Raw genomic sequence first — 21216 nt, forward strand, 5'->3', positions numbered from 1 at the left:
ACCTCTTTTTCTTCTAATATCATTGTGTTTGAGTAACAAACATCCACTTTAGGTAGGTATACTCAGATGCTACCCACGAACCACTAAGCCTAATAAGTGGCCTTTACCATACGCAAACCCGCAAACCCACAAGTAGTCCTCACAAGTCACAAACCACAAACACAATTTTTTTTAACGAAAAACGTTTTTGATCAATATTCTGTCAAAAGTCCAAACATCAAAAAAATAGTTTATGTCAATTAAAATATTCCGGGAATATTATTCTTTTGCATTATTTTTTGTAGGTACAAAATGAATGAACTGCTACAGAAACATGGGTGCGCCAATGTATTCTCAGTTCCAGAAGGTCTCAAGGAACTTATGTCTGATATATCGCGCGAAGTAAGCAGTCATCACCATTTGAGCCTCTTTACAAATTAAAAGATGATTCAATCATCATGATCAACCGGTAACCCACTCACTACCTGAGCACGGGTCTCCTCTCAGAGTGAGAAGAGTTTTGGCGATAGTCTACCACGCTGATCAAGTGCGGATTGTGAGACTTCACACACCTTTAGGACATTACAGAGAACTCTCAGGTATACAGGTTTCCCTGGTGATGTTTTTGATGAAGGTGATGTTTTTACAGCGCTCGATCTTTCTTTTTCGCACCTCTAACTTTTCGGAGTTAAGTGCGTTTAATGATCTCAAAGGTGTGTGAAATCTGCCAATCCGCATTGGGCCAGTGTGGTGGCCTGTGGCTAAACCCTTCTCATCCTGAGAATAAACCCGTGCTCAGTAGTGAGCCTGCAATGGGTTGATGATGACGTCATCTTACAGGTGCTACGCGCACAGCCTTGCGACATTAACGACTTCATAGCCAACTATCTATCAGTCCTTCTCATCACTCGAGAGCATGGCGTCATGGCGGTGAAGATTCTCAGCGACCTGTGCGACTGCAGACCTTCAGTGCTGGAGCACCTGCAACAGCTGGGGATGGACAGTGCACAAGCGCAGACACTTGCTGATATCATCAAGGAGGAGATTGAAGGATCCGAAGAGGAGCAGGGTAAAGGTAATGAAAAAAGTGGTCAATTGAAATTCTGACTGTCAGTGCATCGTTCATACGATCGAATTGACAGTTGTTTGTACAGTTGTTGTTGGCACTCGTGTAAAGGTTCAGAACCATAAATCATACGCAAGAGTCGAATTGCAAATCATCCCGGGGATTTACTAGTCTTTTTTATGTCTGTTAAGTTTGTATTTTTAATTTTCGTATTCTAGGCGTTCGCGCATCGTTCATCTGATTGGGTAAAAACTTTGTACAGTTGTTGTTCTCACTTGACGTGATGCCGGGTGGAGAGTGGTCTTTGCAAAACCCAGCCTTATAGCTCATCACTCTACTATAAAGATAATCTTTGTGCAAAATTTTAGCTGTCTAGGTTCAAGAGGGCTGGGCATTGAGGGAGTCAGTCATCCGATTGAGTTGCAATTTTGTACAGCTGTTGTTCATACTTGATCTGATGACAAGTGATGATGCAGTCTTCGTCACTCTCTAGTGTAAAGAGAACATTTTCGCAAAATTTTAGCTTTCTGATTCAAGGGCTTGGGCTGGGCGAGTCAGATCTTTTTTTTTTAATTTATAGACTAGCGCTTGGCTGCAATATGACCTGGTGGCAAGTGATGATGCAGCGCAAGATGGAGCGCGCTTGCCTAGAAGATGCCTATTCACTCTTGTCTTGAAGGTATCCATATTATAATTGGAGAGGAAAACTGATGCTGGAAGGGTGTTCCGAGTTATTATTATTTCTTATTCAAAGTCAAAGTCAAAGTCGAAAAAGTTTACTCAAAATAGGTAAATTACACTTTTTGATAGCCGGTTGTTTCATTTGTAAGATGTTGATATAGTGGTGATAATTTTTACGCGAACTTAGAACTAAAGCAACGAGGGTTCCAAACGCGCCCAGGTCTGAGAAGAGCCCACAACAAACTTAACTATTGTTGCATGTATTGGTGAACTTAATATTCTTTAATAGAGACAGTCAAGGAGTGCCTGATAGTAAAGAAGATCCTCTCAAGACAGCCATTGGACGAGGTTATGACAGCAAAAGTCTGCCAGGTCGCCAGAAACGCCTACCGCGATTATTGGTATAGGAAGAAAACTTTGGAAAAGGTTCGCTTCTTATTCTACACTAGCTTGTGGTCGCGACTTCGTCCGCGTGGACTACACAAATTTCAAACCCCTATTTCACCCCCTTAGGGTTTGAATTTTGAAAAATGCCTTCTTAGCGGATTGCTACGTCATAATGGCTATCTGCATGCCAAATTTCAGCCCAATCCGTCTAGTAATTTGAGCTGCGCGTTGATAGTTCAGTCAGTCAGTCAGTAAGTCACCTTTTCCTTTTATATATTTAGAAGATTAAGATTTTGGTTCCTTGTATAAATATTTTTGAGTTACACCATAACATCTTTAAATTATAGGCAAGATCACATGCTTGTTAAAAGCCTTTCACTATGTAATTTTCATCATCTCCAAGATACTTTTTATTTTAGGGGATAAAACCGAAGTTGGATGAACCGTGGGAAATTGCAGCAGAGCACACTTTGCAACTGTACAAGAAGACAAAACCGAGTTTCAGCGAATTAACCAGAGCTACGGAAAAAATACAGGTGAAAACCTTCAATTATTAATCGGTAAATCGATGTATCACTATACCCATATTATAAATGCGAAAGTGTGTTTGTTTGTTGGTTTACTGGTTTGTCCTTCAACCACGTCGCAACGGAAAAAGGGATCAGCGTGATTTTTTGCATGGACATAGTTAAAGACCTGGAGAGTGACATAAGCTACTTTTTATCTCGGAAAATCAAAGAGTTCCCACGGGATTTAAAAACCTAAGTTCGCGTGCACGAAGTCACGAGGATCAGCTAGTAAAGTATCAAAAGCCACTCATTTGCTGATCATGAAATCGCCATATCCAAAATAATATAGTGTGCTTAATAGAATTGAGTCAAAATAAACTCTGTTTTTGTAACTTAATATAAGCAGCAGTTATCTAATTATGAATGCAATACAGTCAGTATTAGTAATGGATCCTTTAAGGTTAAATATCTCACAATATGCCCTGACCTCAAAACCTGTATTTATTATTGTCTTTCACTTGGTAAAGTAACATAAGTATGTACCTAACTTATTACTCGTATAACTCTAATAACAATAGGTACATCTTGAGAAAGCCTGCATGCCTGAAAGTTTTTTAATTATAAATATTTTTAAAAGCATGTAAAGTCTGTCAATTGGGCCAGCGTGGTGGCCAAACCCCTTCTCGTTCTGAAAGGAGGCTTGTGCTTGTGTGGAAACCGACCATGGATTTAGATCTGAGATGATGAGAAGAAGATACTCTAAGGAAACTTTTTTATTTTTTTTTGAGAAATAGAGTTGCGGTTGACGGCAATCATGCCTAAGAGCGAGGGCACACGATGCGTTGCGGCGGCGCGGCGGTGCGGCGCGGGAGCGGTGTCGCTGCGTCGTCTTACATAGAAATATCTGTGGCATGTCACACGATGCGCTCCGGCGCCGCGCCGCACCGGACTTGCAACCACCGAGACGAGAAGGGGACGGGTGAATGCGTTGCGACGTCGGAGCGGCACCGCTCAGTTGTTTTTATTAACAGACTGTCCAACGCTACTAAGGCGCCACTGCGACATAACAACGTTGCGGCGCCGCACCGCTCGTGTGCCCGCTGATACGGTGAAATCTTTGCGGTGCGGCGCCGCAACGCATCGTGTGCCCCCAGTCTGACAAAACAGAGCAATGATGACGTCTAGGTTGGAGCGCGCTTGCCTAGAAGATGGAATATGCCTAGTCCCCCTTGTCTTGAAGGTATTCAAGTCATATTACTCGGCAGGAAGTACGACTACATTCGAGTATAAAAGAAATCCATTATATTTAAATAAATATTTTTAGGCAGCCTACAGAGGCTATCATGTACGAAGAAATATCCTGCGTCATTTGAAACCCAAGTCCAAGAACAAAGGTCCTAAAAAAGAACTACCGGGTGCTCCGCTCGACCTCGGTGGATCCAGAGAGATTGACCTGGGACCGTTGATTGTAAGTATCCCTTTAAAAGTGTTGGCAGTGATGACATATGGATCTGAGACATGGTCGCTAACTATGAGCCTCATAAGAAAGCTCAGAGTCACTCAGCGGGCAACGGAGAGAGCTATGCTTGGAGCTTCTCTACGTGATCAAATCAATAATTTTTTTTTTTTTTTTTTAAGAATATTAGCCATGTTAAATGACTAATATTTCCCTGTCCCTTCCAACTAAGCGTCAAGCTTGTGCTAGGAGTAGGTACGACAATAGTGCAACGGGCGGGGTTTGAACCGTCGACCATTCGGTTTTCAGTCCACTCCTTTACCCGTTGAGCTATTGAGGCTCTAATAATGAGGAGATCCGTATGAGAACCAGAGTAACCGACATAGCTCAACGGGTTGCGAAGCTGAAGTGGCAATGGGCAGGGCACATAGTTTAAAAAACCAATAGACGGTGGGGCCCTTAGGTGCTAGAATAGCGACCTCGCACCGGAAAGCGCAGCGTTGGAAGACCCCCCACTAGGTGGACAGATGACGTTAAACAATTCACAGGGAGCCGCTGAATACACGTTGCGCAAGTCCGTGGCATGTGGAAGTCCCTACAAGAGACCTACAATGTCCAGCAGTTGATTTCTATCGGTTGTATGTAAATTGTAATGATGATGATAAATCCTTTAAATGTACCTCTTGACTTAAACTGCAATCAAGTCCTTTCCCCTTGTCCCATCATGTTGCCGGTATCCTTCAATATTGACGTATTGCAGCAGTATGTGCGTGTCCTTGTAATTGAGATGTCCAGAGGGAAGCAACAAACATCATGGCCTTGTTGGTGGAGAGTTTCGAGAAAAACGGTTTTGCATTAGGCAACAAGATAGTGTTATTAGGTAAATTTGTTACATTAATTATTAGCTAAACACTTGTTACAGTTAAAGAATAATTGCTGAATTTCTTGCCGGCTCTTTTTCAGAAAAATCCGCCTTTTATAGCCTTTATGCCACCACTAGCACTTACCGATATAAAATTCTTATCTACAGGATATAAAAGTACCCGAGGATAGCATCAAGGTCAACGATATGTTCGTCCAGCATACTAACCAAGCCCTTGGTCTCAACTACGATCCAACGAAGACTATCACGCATGTGCCCGAAGATCAGGCTGCCAAAGGACCCGTGGAGTCCCCTATTTGTAGGGACAGGTCTGTACAAATCGACGCTTATGTTCTGACACCAGGTACTTAAGTCAATTTTTGGGTTCCGTACATCAAAAGGAAAAAAGTTGAGAGTAGGAAACGATTCCAACTTTTTTTTGAGTAAAAAAGCGAGCAAACGAGGAGGCGGGTCACCTGATGTTGAGTGATTACCGCCACCCATAACATTTGCAGCACTAGAGGAACCGCCAGTGCGTTGCTTGTCTTTCAGGAATTTGTTGGTCCACCCCTTGAATAACCTCATGTAGTAATCTAGTGGGAACACCGCCGAAGGAACTTGATTCTACAGTTTGGATGTGCGTGAAAAAAGGATCTGGTACAACGTACGGTCAAAGTGCACCACTTTTTTGCCGATTTAGTCATTGTGATGCCATTCGCCAGGGAAGCGAAAGACGCGTAGTTTCGACCAATCAGAAACAAGAAAAAGTCCGACAGAAACTCTTAAAGGAAGTAAAAATTGGCACTCAATGGGAACTGTCGACAAAACTGAAAGCTTAAAATAAAACTATGAGAATGTCAGTGGTTTTGTTTTTTGGATTTTCAAATTAAATCTATCAAAAATTAAAATTTCCTCTACCTACATCCTTCTATTCCATTGAATTATTTAAACTCATCTTATCTTGTTTGATTGCCCAGGCCTGAAAGTAAGTCAACTACACAATCGCAAATCCTTGAAGCCAGGACGACAGGCATGTCTGTAATACAGACTCAGATGCCCGTATCAAGCATCGTCGAGTCGAAGGTCACTGGTACTGGTAAAGTTTCTAAAAATATTATTATTTATAAGTAAGTATATTATGTTCTATTTTACGACGACCGTGTGGGTATATATTAAACAAAAAATGTTTTCTTTAAAAAAACTATTTTTTCCCAATCCTGGGTGTGGTCAGATCCTTTTTTTCAGTTTTTTGTCGCAGTAAGTAGATACAGCTCTTGGAATTCACGAAGGCGAGTGGCTCATGCTTGTATTTAAGTCGTTTCGGTATAACTAAGGTACCTACACTGAATGTGTGTGTTTGCGAGCGCTTGCTCGCGACTGATTGGTCCGACATGCACGCACGCACACTGACACAATACCCGAGTATCCGACGTAACTACAAGTAAAGTCCACTCGCCTTCGTGAATTGCACGACTGTACATATTGATACAATTTTTGTTTCAGTCGCAACTCCTCGCCAAAAGCACGCACCAAGTGTAGCAGAACCGCGTGAAAGACGACTCCTGAGCAAAGACTTAAATCCTTCGCACCATAAGATTTCCTTTTCAAATGTAACAAAACGTTAATTTTTATAAAATTAAATATTGGAGTCAGCGGGGCGATTGTCTAAAACCTGCATCAATCATTATTACAATCTCAATTGTTCTGATTGGCTGAATTTGTGCGATTCTTGTTGCAACAATGAGCAACAATGCATTGTGGCCAATAGTGAGCGAGCATTAACCAATCAGAGATGATCGCGATCGTGACATTGTAGCTGTCAAACAACCGCGGTAGGGCCACAGGTAAAAAGAGCTACGTAGGGCGATTGTCTAAAACCTGCATCAATCATTATTACAATCTCAATTGTTCTGATTGGCTAAATTTGTGCGATTCTTGTTGCAACAATGCATTGTGGCCAATAGTGAGCGAGCATTAACCAATCAAAGATGATTGCGATCGTGACATTGTAGCTGTCAAACAACCGCGGTAGGGCCACTGGGCTACAATGGGGAGCAGGTATTTCTGCGCATGTTGTACCTACTGCGAAAATTTGACAGATGAGTCAATCATTCTTCGACACAGATAATCTCGCAACAGTACGGCAGGGCTGATTTAGGAGGCAGCTAGATTGGAGCCTAGGGCTGAGAAGAAGGAGAGAAGAAGAAGAAGAGGGTGGTCCCTACACATGGCTCTGCCGCTTGGTGAGATATCGGATGCATATCTGCTCCTGCCGGCCGATCTAGGGTCCGACCTCTGTATTCTGAGGGTCCGACCTAGAATGACCTTACACGACATGTGTCGCTCGTCGTCAATTGAAACTCAGGTGCCCATTATCGCTGAATGGCAATGGAATTTCTGAAAACCTTTCATAGTGGGGCTCTATATTTATACATATTCATATTCATAAAATAAAAAATCATCTATAAATGCGAAATCTCAATTTTGTAGACCCAGCGCGGCGGTTTGAGTTGTATTATTATGATATGACTAGCTTATGCTCGCGACTTCGTCCGCGTGGACTACACAAATTTCAAACCCCTATTTCACCCAGTTAGGGGTTGAATTTTCAAAAATCCTTTCTTAGTGGATGCCTACGTCATAATAGCTATCTGCATGCAAAATTTCAGCCCGATCCGTCCAGTAGTTTTAGCTGTGCGTTGATAGACCAGTCAGTCAGTCAATCACCGTTTCCTTTTATATATTTAGATTTTAATATTCGATATCATCACCAGTTCCCACCGGAGGTGATTCAGTCAGTAGCTGAAGCGTTTCCCAAAATCGATGCTGCAGAAGTACCAGAGGATATAGTGGCCGGTAAAGTGAGAACAATATTTTGGTGACGGACTGAAACGTATCTACAGTCCGCGACAAGTTGAGGTGGTAATCGGGGTGTGAGAGGGGGGGGGGGGGGGGGGATTCCCGCGCGCGAAGGTTCTGGTAGGTGTGAGGGGCGTTCCCTCCCCGATTGCTATTTCAACCTGTCGCTTACTAGGTAGGTATACGTTGAGTGTGTTTTAGTCTAAGATGGAAGCGAGATAACCTGGAAAGGATTTTTTTATCAAACCCATCCCTTTGGATTCTACACGGCATCGTACCAAAACGCTAAATCACTTGGAGGCACGCTTTGCCTTTTGTAGGATAGTAACTAGACACGGCCGAAGCCTTTACCAAACCAGAGAAAATTTAGAAATTATAAAGTTCGAAATGTCCCCTGGCGGGAATCGAACCCGCGACCGCCCACTAATAAGACCACAGCGCTCACCACTGGGTCAGGGTGCTCGTCAAAATTCTTTAGAATAGAATAGAATAGAATAGAACGTTTTTTTATTCATGTAAACTTTTTAAAAGTGCTTATGAATAGTCAGGTAGTTTTAATTTACCACTGGTTCGGAATGCCGTTCCTACCGAGAAGAACCAGCAAGAAACTCGGCGGTTGCTCTTTTTAATTTTTCAATTTACAATGTTATTATACCGTACTATACAAGCCATTGCAGCCCCGTGCATTGCTAGAGCGAGTCAAATCCAAGCTTTTTTATCGTTTACATATCTTTTGGCGACTTACAGTAGCCGGCAAGAAATATTGTACATCGTCCTTTAGAATGAGATTTCCGCTTCGTAGAGCGTTGTCTCTGTCACTCATACCTATGTCACGTTTTGTCTCAACGTTCTACGAAACCACTATCTCTTTGTACAATATTTCCTGCTGGGTACTGCATTAATAAGAACATTTCTTTGAACCAGATGACCGCTCAGACGTCGATGGTGCGAGTGACATCACAGCATCGGTGCCATCCTCAGCGTTCAGCTCTGCTAACACTACTGACGTGGAAGATGAGACTGGTTTGTTTACCAGCAATGGTGAAGAGTAGTCCGCCATTTTCTTTAATACAAATCGACGACGTCAACCGCTATATAGGTACCTGCAGTACGCGGCCGTTAGTAATGTACATCGGCCTTTAGAATGACATTTCGGCTTTGTAGAGCGTTGTCTCTGTCACTCATACCTTTTATAATAAAATCCCGCAAACTATTTTGGACTTACCTTTGCACAAGTTTAAAAAATCTAAAAAAAAGCATATTACACAATTGAAGATTATCTAAATGATAAAAGAGCGTGGATTTGACCTGCAGCTCGTTCCAGCAACGCACAAGACTGCAAATACTATTTTATACATGGCATAATTTTGTACCTATATCAAATATTTGAAAAGAGCAACCGCCGAGTTTCTTGCTTGTTCTTCTCGGCAGGAAAGGCATTCCGAACCAGTGGTAGATGCATCCGACTATTCGTAAGCACTTGTAAAAGTTTATACGAATAAAAAAGATTTTCATTTTCATTTTCATTTTCATACCTATATGACGTTTAATCGGTGTCAACTTTACTTATTTCGTTACTTTTCTCCGCAGTTTACTTTTACTTTGGGCCGCGTGCTGTACTTCCAGTGTTAGACAAAGGTTACTTATAGACAGTGGCGTGCAGGTCATATAGGCATAAAGTCACTGCTTACCCTAGTTAATATTTCTCAAAGCTTATTTTTCATTGGCCTGGCAGTAAATAGGTACCTACCTAAATGTCTGCCTACCCTGGCTTCAAACCCTGTGCACGCCACTGCTTATAGAGACATTCCACATGGTCTTGCGCCGCTTGGATCCAGCGACTCCCTGAAACTCGTATGATTATCTCTTTCCACCTAACAGACGGTCTGCCAAACCACGCTTTCCTGTGCGAGGCCAAGCACTTTGGGACTCCAAAGGTCTATCGGTTCTTCCAACAATAGACACAATTCTTAGTTCGTTCTTTATTTATATTTTTTGTAACACGAAATAATAGCTAAATAGTTTTTATTTTGATGTTAACTATTCCCTTTTTTTTTGGTTATTCGTATTAGTTAAAATGGTGGATAGTTTAACACTTTCATTTGTTTTTGTTTAAGTTTTCTTCATTATAATAATTGTTTGTTTATGTTTCTTCATTTAAATAAATTATGATTCCAATCTAGTGATTTTACTTTTATTCATGCCTATTTAGGGCTCTTGTACAAAAGAATTTATAATTGGTATTCGTGGCATACAATAAACTAATGCCAAAAAAAAATTATATCATGGCTTACTAGATCTGTTAAATGTTTGCTTTGAAATCTTTCTGATGTCAGATAAGCTTTGGTACTCGTAAGTAACTAAATGCTTATCAGAAAAAATGGATGATTTGTTGAAATCCCAAATTCACGAAAATTGCAAGTTAGCTTTACCCGGAGGTCTCAAAGATTTGATGAGTGATATTTCCAGGGAAGTAAGTTTATTCATCTAACTTATTTCTAAGTGATTTTGGCAAATTACTTAAGTATATTAATTATTTGTTATCAAGCGGAAGTATATTTTTAATTTTTGTGAATGCAGATGTACCTATATAGAATTCGAAGCGGTGATACGCTGCTCCTATACGGGGGGTCCAGGATTCAATCCCTGGCACGCACCTCTAACTCATCGGAGTTACTTAGTCTAAAATGAGGGAGGAAAATATCGAAAAACTCAAATATTATAGTACGCAACAGGTTGAGATGGCAATCAGAGTGGGGACGTCCCGCACACGTTAGCGCGGGTGACGTGCGAGTGCACGGGACACCCCTCCGCCTCATACCCCGATTGCAATCTCGACCTGTCGCGTACTATGCCTGAGAGTGCCCGATAATGTTTTCAAAGGTGTGTGAAGTCTGCCAAACCGAGCGAGCGTGTTGGTCTATGGCCAAAGTCTTCCCTTTCTGCTCAGTAATTGACCGGCGATAGTTTGTGATGACGATTATGATGAAAAATAATAATGCTTAGGTCCTACGAGCTCAACCCCAAAACTTATACCAATTTATCGCCAACTATCTTGGAGCACTATTGGAAGCACGTGAAACGTTAACCATTGCTTGTCAAGTATGCAGCGATATATGCAAGTGTTCATGTGTTCCCATTAAACCAGAGTTGTATCACGAACTGATGAAAATTGGCCTCGATGAAGAGGATGTTGAAAATGCCATAGAAGTTGTAGAAAAACATTTCAAAAGCAACCAGAAAGAAAATGAGCCAAGTAGGTATAAAGGAAAAACCGGCCAAGTGCGAGTCAGACTCGCGCACCTAGGGTTCCGTACTAGTCGTATTTTTTCGACATTTTGCACGATAAATCAAAAACTATGATGCATAAAAATAAATAAAAATCTGTGTTAGAATGCACAGATGAAACCATTTCATATTATGATACCCCACTTGATATAATATTTTGAATATTGAAAATGCTAATTATTTGTTCATGACACAATTTAATTTTTTCTGTAATGTAACCACAAATTATGGTTTTTCAGATTTCCCTCTTATGTCTGCTATAAGACCTGCCAAATTTCATGATACTAGGTCAACGGGAAGTACCCTGTAGGTTTCTTGACAGACAGACGCCATCGATAAAAGCATTTTTTACTTAGTTAACTCAAATTAATTATTATTTGGGAACATTATTTTTAGTCAAAGAGCAAAGCTTGTTACTGAAGTTGTTGAGGAAAACCAGCATAAACGAGACACAAGTGCCCGCAATACAACAAGCTATTCAGAAAGCATTCAAGAGACACAGCTTGGGTCAAGAAGACCCAATGGTATCAAATTCTATTTCATATACCTACTTACTTCTTCTGGCATTTGCCCGTAAATGGCCACTTTAATTTAGGTTTTTCGTAAACCCCTTTTGTATAGGAATATTTCCAATTTGGACGCAACCAACACGATCAGCACGTCTTATTCAGATTGGAGACATACAGCCGTACTCAGAGTCGCTTAATCGTTACTTAAGTTAAGTTAAAACGAGACAGAGCTATATCTCTCACATAAATCTGTCTCGTTTTAACTCAATCTTAAGTAACGATTAGCGACTCGTGAGTGCGGCGGTAAGTTACTTAGCTAAGTTTTACTTTACTTTTACAGGATTTCAGAAATGACAGTAATAAGGAAACGTCTGAAGCTATCCACCATACCTTACAATTATACAAGCAAAATAAATCAAAAGAAGAAACAGAGGTATCTATACAGGGTGTAACCAGAACGCTAGCAAAAACTTAGCGTTATTGTTATACCTACTACCTAAATACAATCCAATACCAATAACCATTTGTCTCATTTTGTAGTTTTAGTGATTCACTATTTTTCAAACCCGCAATGTATAGCGTGAGGAACTCGGGTCAATGCCCCACCTACGACGCGGCATTGACTCCGAGTGGCCTACTTCCGCAATGTACCTCTAACGTCAGTCAGATGTTTTATTTGATATATATGGTGAACATTTACAAAATACTTATATTATAGGATTTTTATAAGTATATTTTTTTAAGAGTTTTTTTTTTGTGATATCCACGTGGTATCATAATATCAGTAATCATCAGTAGGTACTGTCACCTGTCTTCGTTTTTGCCAGCGTTCTGGTTACACCTGACTGTTGTTTTGTTACACTAATTTACCGTCGGCATATCTAGAACGTAGTGGTTACATAATCTTTGGGCATATCAAGCTTTAAAAAAATTCAATGAGACGTAATAAATTATATTTCAAAAAGTGTTTAAATTAATTTTTATTTCAGACAGAAGATATATTTGTTGCTCCAGATTTTAAGCCATGTAAGTCAGTCATGTAAAGATTCAGAAACAGTTGATGGTGAATTGATATGTAGATACTTACCAAACAACGACTAAATTATTGAACTCCAAGTTCCAAACCTTAACCCTAACGATACAGGGTAGGTACTGCACTCCTAAGCCGTGGCGATTTAGGAACAGTTCCTAACAGTTACTGTTGATGATGAATTGATATTGTAGATACCAAACAACGAGTCCAAGTCCCAAATAATCAATCCTGATGCTGCAGGGAACTGCACTCCTAAACCGTGAGGATTCAGTAACGACTGCATGATTGAACTCCAAGTCTCAACATTCTCTGGGGCTCTGAGATCTTACTCTATTACTATAGTTAACATTGCTGTTATTTGGGATGTTATTTGTATGAGTGAACTTCTCAAAATCAGTGACACATTTAGTTTTGTTATATTTTTTTCATTACTTTTCAGTAATTTTCTAATTGTTCAGTACTTTCCTGAGTATTTCTCTGTATATTTCAATACAATAAAAATAATAAATTGTAGCTCGAAACAAAAACAATTGTAACTAACAACTTATTAATGCACCTACCTACAATGATTTGTATTTGTATAATAATTTCAGGTGTAAGCACAGTTTCTTCCGTGTCACTCGCCGGATCGTATATCCCACTGCCAAAATCCCGACCATACTGCGCCCACGATTACGAAATTTTATTAACGATACCCGAGAGAGAACATATGTCTATAGACTATACAAACGTTCCAACAACTACAAAAACAAAGCTGAAGAAGATCGAAATAAGTAAAGAAACAACTGTCATAGAAAATGATGACAAAAATGAACCATTTGTCTGTCTTGATGATGATTATCATCATGAATCTTTGTCTATAGATGATAATACTGAGGTTACCACAAGTACGGGACTAAAACTAAATAGGGTTGAAGTCAGTGAGGAAATAAATATTCAACAAATGGGAGAACCAGAACATTCTATATCTCTTGATGATAACAGTGATGAAATGAATATGGAAGGATACGGTGATGATGAAATTCAGGAGTTCATAGAAAACGTTGAATCTGAAAATGAATCAAGTGTTTATTCTATTGAAGAGTCGTTACAAAATGATCTTCAAGATTAATACTGATTTATACTCACAAAATAAATACTATTAGAAATTACCTGTCCCTGTCTTATAAACGATGGTTGCAATGATATTATAGATTTGTAAAAAGTGTGTACAGTATACGCGGTAGAAAGTAATGTACATCGACCTTTAAAATGCAGATAGCAGATTTGTAGAGCATTGTCTCTGTCGTTGAGACCGACAAAACGTCATATAGTGACAGAGACAACGGTCTACAAAGCCGAAATGTAGCTAGTCGCTTCCTCGTTGGCGTGAAACAACTGTCTTTTAAGTAGATTTACTGAATTCAGATGGAACTTATATTAAAATAAAAAATACACTATAAAATAAATATTCAATTTTTTTTAATAAAATTTATTATGCGTTTCAGCTTACAACTAGTCGTAGGGCATTAACGAAAATTCGTTACAATGTATTTTTTTTGGTAAACAATATAATAATAATATTATTATTTATATTAAAAAGCTCTTGTAAACTATTTTTATATAACAGCATGATTTTTTATACGAAGTTTAGCAAAAGACAGAAGAGTGCATTTATATCTTTTGGTCCAAGCAAACTGCTAAGCTCATTTCACACTACGGGATATAAATTATATTATAGTCCAGTCAATATTGGTGTTCCTAACATTCGTACCAATTATTAGCTCTATGCAACCTTGAACATCTATAAATTGACAGGGCTATAATATATATTACATCCCGTAGTGAGAAATGAGCTTTACAAACTTATTATTTTATTTCGTTCATCCACAATAGTGAAATGGTATAAACTTTTTAAAACTGAAGGCTTTTTCTCTGTTTTAAAAATTAAAATAGCAATTGTAAATTATTAAAAAAAGATTCCGACGAATTAAGAACCTCCTCCTTTTTTGAAGTCGGTTAAAAACGAAATTTGACTGATTTTGTGACAGTATTGCTTGGACTATATTGCAGTGTAGGTACTTTAATAATATAGTATCATAAATAAATGCTTTTATTTACTTAATTAATATAAAACATGTCTTTAAAATTATATTTTTATCCTATACAACAATAAGATATGTAACATAACTAACATAACAATATGTAACTTAACTAACTTAAAAATACCAATAAAAATAATTCGATATGCAAAAAATAACAAGTGATATAGAGCACGCAAAGTTTTTTAAAATTATAATTACTGAAATAAAAAATTGTGGTAGTTATAACTGAGTTTTTATTGCAAAAAAAAAACATAATGATATCGTTATTAAAAGAGACCGAGGACAATTTGTCATTATTTTTCAAAAAATTGACATTTTGCAAATTTTATTTTTTATTACCATATTATATTTTTCAAAAGTTTTAAATTCACACTATAAAACTTAGCTAAGGTTAAAAACAATATACAATCTTAGAAAATATGTTAGTAGCAATCACAGCAGATCTCGGTAAATATACTAGAAATTATTTTAACTAAAACTGTTATTTTAGTTTCTTTTATATTCGATCATAAAATTGTAAGAATATCGAAAATGCTAAGGGTAACATTATCAGAACTGATATTTGGTAAAATAATCCAAATCTTAAGACTAGTGGAATTATTATAGTGATTATTATATTATTTTCTTCCTTTCTAATAACATTTTCACTGGTACTTGACAGTTTATCACGGTTTTACCTAGCCGGGAAGTTTTCAAATTGCGAGGCGTAAATTCAAACCGCTAAGTCAATGTTTACATTCGACCTTTCGTAATATTTCTTAATAAGTAAATATAACTAAAATTGTTCGATAGCAGACTTAATTATACTTTTATATACAAAAATACTAAACTAATTTTAACTAAATTTAAATTAAAACGAACTAACGTTACGTATAATGAAGTATTTATCAAAATTTTCAGCTACCATTTTAATGAGAATTCTTAATAAATCCTGAGCGACCAAAAACAGAGATCTTTTAATACATACTTTGGTATAGTCCAATACATAGACTTAACACATGCATAGGCAATTTAAGAAAAAATAGAAGACATAGATAGGTTTAACTACTTGAATTGTCTCAACAATTTCAAAGTTTTTTAAAAACGAAAACTTTTTGAAAACTCCTATTATAATTTAAAGGATTAAATATTTAAATGGTGTGCGGGCATCCCCACCCCGATTACCATCTCTACCTTTCGCGTAAGGTTAGGTAGGTACCTACCATATATAAAAAATGATTTAGAAAAAACATAGTTTCTTGGCAAAACCAAAATGTTTTAAATCGATTTTATTTTACTACAAATTGTTAGGTCATGAATCAGGTCTAAACTAAAAGCTTATATGCATGTGTTAGATCTATAACTAGTTTTTCATGTTATTAATTGAGTCTTAATTTCCAGCGTTTCATATTGTGTCCACTCCGCCACCCATTAACCGGTTGCCGTATTCACTTAACAGCTGTAACAAAGAAAGTTTCAGTATTATAGATTTTAATCACCGAATCATTACCATATCGTCGATATTATGGTAACTAGCCACTTCGCCTTTCAGAGACTTTAGAAAACCTTTCTAAAATAGTTTCACTGACCTCATAAGGAATATGTAGTGGTGAATATTAGAAAGTCCGGGCGCAAAGCCCTTGTCCAAAAATCTGCTGCGATCATGGCTATGAATCTAGCTGCTCCTAAGGCGCAAACCATCAGGCAGGGACGATGGAGTGATATAACTAGTTTTCAAACCCTTTCAAAAAACCTACAACCTTCTAATTTCACTGACCTTATAGAGGAATATGTAGTGGTGTCTATTAGAGAGCGAGTGCAGTCTCTGGTCCCGCAACCTTCGGACGTCCGCCTGTCCTGACGAGAGAGCCCGCGCGCAAAGATCCGCTTCGATCATGTCTGCAGACCGACCTACTCCTGAGGCACATACCATCAGGCAGGGACGATGGAGTGATAAATAGCTTTCAAACCTCTGAGCTTCTAATTTCACTGACCTTATAGAGGAATATGTAGTGGTGTCTATTAGAGAGCGAGTGCAGTCTCTGGTCCCGCAACCTTCGGACATCCGCCTGTCCTGACGAGAGAGCCCGCGCGCAAAGATCCGCTGCGATCATGGCTGCAGACCGACCTACTCCTGAGGCACATACCATCAGGCAGGGACGATGGAGTGATAAATAGCTTTCAAACCTCTGAGCTTCTAATTTCACTGACCTTATAGAGGAATATGTAGTGGTGTCTATTAGAGAGCGAGTGCGGTCTCTGGTCCCGCAACCTTCGGACGATCCGTGGAACATCCGCCTGTCCTGACGAGAGAGCCCGCGCGCAAAGATCCGCTGCGATCATGGCTGCGGACCGACCTGCTCCTGAAGCACAAACCATCACGCAAGGACGGACACCTGGAACATACATCCCAATGTTTAGATATCATTATAATTGGCGTTTCAGAGTGATTTCGTCTGCGAGGATTAAGGTTATTTAAAGATCTTGTTGAAATTTTTCAAAATCCTTTCTTAGATACTAGGAACTGACTCAGAGACTTTGTAAAGTAAGTAGTAACTGAAGTTATGAAGGCAGACAACTAAGTAATCCTGTATAGTTCTTTTTTTTCTCTGGAGGTATGGAATCCTAAAATAAAGATTTACAGTACCCGGCAGGAAATATTGTACATCGACCTTTAGAAACAGCTAGGGTTTGGTAGAGCGTTGTCTCTGTCGTTGAGACCGACAAACCCTTACATTAGGTACGAGTGACAGAGACAACGCTCTACAAAGCCGAAATCTTTTTCTATAAGTCGATGCACAATATTTCCTGCTATTATAACCTACCTTCAACCTCCGACGCCGCTTTCATCCTGCCCAGAGTCCCATTAGTGGTGTTACCCTTCCTCATCATCTCCTCAGCCTTGGCAGGAGAGTACACGTTCAAGCCATTACTGGAGCCGTTCTCATCACTACGTAACTTGGACAGGTTGTGGTAGGAGGAGCGACTTTGGTCTTGGTAAATTACTTCCACACCTGACGAATACAAAATGAAAATGCCATCATGCCATCGTTGCCATCGCTGGCTTACTACCGAGCACGTATCGTGATTACGTATCTCGCGACAGGCTTGCGACAGGCGGAAATCTCGCAATCATTGCTGTCAAACGTCACACGTAACAGCGGCAACAGAGAGATAGCAATAGCCACAAAGCAAAATAAGAAGAGAGACAGCAAATGAACTGTCGCATTGCTACTGCTGTCGCGTTGCTGCCACTACTGCAACGTTTTACGTAATCATCCCGCGGGTCTTCTCTCAGAAAGAGAAGGGTTTGGCCATGGTCATTGGCCGATCACACACATTTGGAAACATTATGGAGAACTCTAGGACATCTTGATTTCCTCAAGATGGTTTCCTTCACCGTTAAAGTTAAGGCTGCACATACGATTTTGCTCAAGTTCAAAACCTATTCGAAATCGTAAAGTATTGACGCACGCCTCGGTGTGCTCCAGGGACTGAGGCCACACGAATCACGATGCGTTTCTGGTGCGTTGCGACGCCGCACCACTGTAGATTTCAATAATGTCATGACATGACCATAGCCAACCATGGCCCTAGACAGGGAGGAGGGGGGGATCGGTTTTGCGGGCTCAAATAATTTATCTGCACTAAAACAAAAAATTGCCCCTGAGCCCAAAATATTGAGAAAAGAATAATTTTTATACCTTCTTCATCATACTCCTTAGCCGTTTGAGCGACCTTCATATAACTCCTCATTTCTGACAGGAAATCGATGATGGAGTCATAATCATCAGGCACGCCCTTCGCGGGCCAGAAGTACCAGAGCTGAGTCACCTCCCGCCAGGTCCTGGTCACCAGGTTTATGAGCTGGACGCTGGAGATCGCGTACTTGTCCCTCTGTTCCCGTTTCTTGAGGATTATTTGGAACTCCCCAAACGTTCTTCTATTGTCCGATACTTCAGATGGGGGAAGGTATTCGTAGCATTTCTCCTGAAATTGTATCATCATGATCATGATCAACCCATCACCGGCTCACTACAGAGCACGGGTCTCCTCTAGAGTGAGAAAGGTTTTGGCCATAGTCTACCACGCTGGCCAGGTGCGGATTGGTAGACTGAAATTGTATAGATAAATCTTAGTATTTTTTTACGAGTTTCAAGCATATGTTACTAAATTAAATGGAATCGTAATGGAGTAAGAAGGAAATTCTAGTTTAGTAATGAATATATTTAAGAGTTGCTTATATTGTTACTCAGAAATTTCCTGAGGATCCTATATTTCGGGACTAAAATGTAAAAAATCTGAATTGGAAAGGCATTTCATCCTTGAACGTGTCAATCAGAACAGCATTTTATTCTAACAATTTAAGCCAATGGCAGTGAATCAAAACCAGATGAATAGTTTTCAAGGTTTTGAAATTCAAAGAAAAATTTGCACAAGGATCTCAATAGTATTTTTTCCTTTGGAACTCGAAAAGATAACACGGTTAAGTAGACAGAAGTCCCGCAAATTGCTAATGCGCGTGGCCGCCATTTTAGTGACGTCAGCACTAGACTGAAGTTTGGAGCTGTTACTATTTTTATTTCGGCTGGCATCAAAATGACGTCTTTTCGATGTTAATGAGACATAGTCCCAGCGCAATAGCAATTTGCGGGACTTATACTAGTAAAATTGATAAACACGGTTAGTATTTAGTAAGTAAAATGGTCTTACAACTCCGTTCTCCATGTACTCGGTGAGCATGACGATGACCCGCGAGTTCTGCTCCCAGACCATCCGCCAGAAGTCGATGACCGTGTTGTGCAGAGGCGCCTGGCACGCTATGTAGTAGTTGCGGATGTTGCCTGGACCCTGGAAACAGAAAAACAATCACAATCAGTCGTATATTCCGATAGACTCTTGATAAATGACGTTCTTAACTAGGATCTCAATCAAAAATCTCAAGGAAAGTGAGATACCGAAAGAGTTATGACAGTTGAAATTGTAGGTACTGCTTGCCTCTGCAGGTGAACCTTTCCACAAAAATGAGTATTAACGTTACGTTACGTTTAACTAATTAAAATATCCCCGGCCAAATGGAAAATAGTCAAAACGAAAATCAAAATCAATATTGCATCCCGCGGAATCTTGATTGAATGCAGAAATTCATCACTGCAAGCTTCTGTTCTGGACTCCATTATCTTTTTCATTTTATTACAACTATTCAACTTTTGACAGAATCATAGGATATTTCACTGGCGGCCTAATCCAAACGATCACAAGTTATTTTACCATCCTGCCAGCATCAGTTAGGAAGAAGACATGAAGTTCTCAACACGACAGATATCCACAACTACATGATTATTTCTAACCAAGAAAAAAATGTTTTACTAACCGTGACATAGTTGGCATTAATGTACTCCGTAGTAGGGTCATTTCCGAGCCTCCTCAGAGGGACCCTGGTCTCAGGCAGCGGCAGAACATTGGAGTATCTGTTCTTATCCTCACAGCCAGGAGGAACCTCATCCGGGCGAACGGTCACTGAGGGTATTTCGGAGAACTCTGCGGTTATGGAGTCGATGTCCAGCGCGAAGTTTGCCAGCGCTGGATATTGCATTGGGTGAGAGGTGACCTAGAAAAGATGTTTATTAAATAAACTGGTTTATGCTCGCGACTTCGTCCGCGTGGACTACACAAATTTCAAACCCCTATTTCACCCCTTTAGGGATTGAATTTTCAAAAATCCTTTCTTAGCGGGTGCCTGCGTCATAATAGCTATCTGCGTGCCAAATTTCAGCCTGATCCGTCCAGTAGTCCAGAGCTGTGCGTTGATAGATCAGTCAGTCAGTCAGTCAGTCAGTCAGTCAGTCATTCAGTCAGTCACCTTTTCCTTTTATATATTATTTAGATATGGGAAGTAGTTGTTTTGTTATCTCATAAGCAATTAATTGGTCAGTGAAAATGAAACCGCAGCCAAGAGAAGAAACTTTTTTATTGACAAAATGTGTAAAATGATGTTATGCTGCTTTTCACCCAGAGATATGCTATGCAGCTTTGCTGTGAGAAGGTCTAAGCAACTAAACTATGTGATCGTTTCCACTAATGCTAAGCGGCGTAGCGGAGCGAGTTGTGCTATGAAGAACATTAAAACTTTTAAATATAAAATTAAAGAATTTTTACTACATAAAAGATACTATTCCATTAAAGAGTATTTAACAGACACAAATTTATAATAAGTTGTAGCATTTTTTTATTAACAGTCTTTAAATTAAATAGTATTGTATTATATTGTTAAATCTAGTAGATATGTATAAAATATAATTATTAACTGTATAAAGATAAGTAATAATAGATAATTCAATTGTAATTTAAGTCAGTAAGTTGGTTTTAGTTTTTATTTTTGCATGCCATAATATGGCTATTTGTGGTGAAACTTTAATAACTGTAACATCTGTATATACATACATACCCACATGTGCAAAAAAGAATATTTGATTTGATTTGATTTTTTTTTTTTTTTTTTTTTTTTTTTTTTTTTTTTTTTT

General features: G+C 39.2%; 4 protein-coding genes and 1 long non-coding RNA gene across 5 annotated transcripts in view; 4 read left to right on the forward strand and 1 right to left on the reverse strand.

Annotated features, from left to right (window-relative positions):
• The window catches only part of LOC117990200 (arrestin domain-containing protein 17-like), a 436990-nt gene that overhangs the window by 266423 nt on the left and 149351 nt on the right, over positions 1 to 21216 (forward strand). The window lies entirely within an intron of this gene.
• On the forward strand, positions 292 to 8851 carry LOC117990198 (uncharacterized). Its single transcript, XM_034977662.2, has 11 exons — positions 292 to 381; positions 820 to 1054; positions 2016 to 2152; positions 2533 to 2649; positions 3947 to 4090; positions 5109 to 5269; positions 5918 to 6036; positions 6444 to 6550; positions 7099 to 7305; positions 7715 to 7796; positions 8724 to 8851. Exons 1-11 carry the CDS (start codon positions 292 to 294, stop codon positions 8849 to 8851), a joined length of 1527 nt encoding a protein of 508 aa, XP_034833553.2.
• Positions 10174 to 11677, forward strand: LOC138403507 (sperm surface protein Sp17-like). The gene is made up of 3 exons (XM_069504365.1): positions 10174 to 10272; positions 10806 to 11055; positions 11484 to 11677. Exons 1-3 carry the CDS (start codon positions 10180 to 10182, stop codon positions 11675 to 11677), a joined length of 537 nt encoding a protein of 178 aa, XP_069360466.1. The 5' UTR covers positions 10174 to 10179.
• Positions 11957 to 13578, forward strand: LOC138403500 (uncharacterized). The gene is made up of 3 exons (XR_011237757.1): positions 11957 to 12029; positions 12586 to 12622; positions 13223 to 13578. It is a non-coding gene; the product is annotated as an uncharacterized lncRNA (long non-coding RNA).
• Positions 14083 to 21216, reverse strand: part of LOC117990093 (uncharacterized) — an 80545-nt gene continuing 73411 nt past the window's right edge. Inside the window, exons 6-11 of the mRNA XM_034977537.2 lie at positions 20067 to 20303; positions 19406 to 19543; positions 18397 to 18682; positions 17518 to 17706; positions 16904 to 17088; positions 14083 to 16151 (exon numbers count right to left, since the gene is read on the reverse strand). Coding sequence (XP_034833428.1) covers positions 16098 to 16151; positions 16904 to 17088; positions 17518 to 17706; positions 18397 to 18682; positions 19406 to 19543; positions 20067 to 20303 — 1089 coding nt within the window. The 3' untranslated portion in view covers positions 14083 to 16097. The remainder of the gene's footprint in view (positions 16152 to 16903; positions 17089 to 17517; positions 17707 to 18396; positions 18683 to 19405; positions 19544 to 20066; positions 20304 to 21216) is intronic.

The sequence above is a fragment of the Maniola hyperantus genome, chromosome 17 (genome assembly GCF_902806685.2).
Source record: "Maniola hyperantus chromosome 17, iAphHyp1.2, whole genome shotgun sequence".
In the NCBI taxonomy this organism is placed as follows: Eukaryota; Metazoa; Arthropoda; class Insecta; order Lepidoptera; family Nymphalidae; genus Maniola; species Maniola hyperantus.

Bases quoted from the DNA above. Each gene is read 5' to 3' on its own strand.
- LOC117990198 (XM_034977662.2), top strand. From the start codon at position 292: ATGAATGAACTGCTACAGAAACATGGGTGCGCCAATGTATTCTCAGTT. The intron at 1,055-2,015 runs GTAATGAAAAAA...ATTCTTTAATAG, and splicing joins CGAAGAGGAGCAGGGTAAAG to AGACAGTCAAGGAGTGCCTG. The intron at 5,270-5,917 runs GTCTGTACAAAT...TTGATTGCCCAG, and splicing joins TCCCCTATTTGTAGGGACAG to GCCTGAAAGTAAGTCAACTA.
- LOC138403507 (XM_069504365.1), top strand. From the start codon at position 10,180: ATGGATGATTTGTTGAAATCCCAAATTCACGAAAATTGCAAGTTAGCT. The intron at 10,273-10,805 runs GTAAGTTTATTC...AATAATGCTTAG, and splicing joins TGAGTGATATTTCCAGGGAA to GTCCTACGAGCTCAACCCCA. The intron at 11,056-11,483 runs GTAGGTATAAAG...CATTATTTTTAG, and splicing joins CCAGAAAGAAAATGAGCCAA to TCAAAGAGCAAAGCTTGTTA.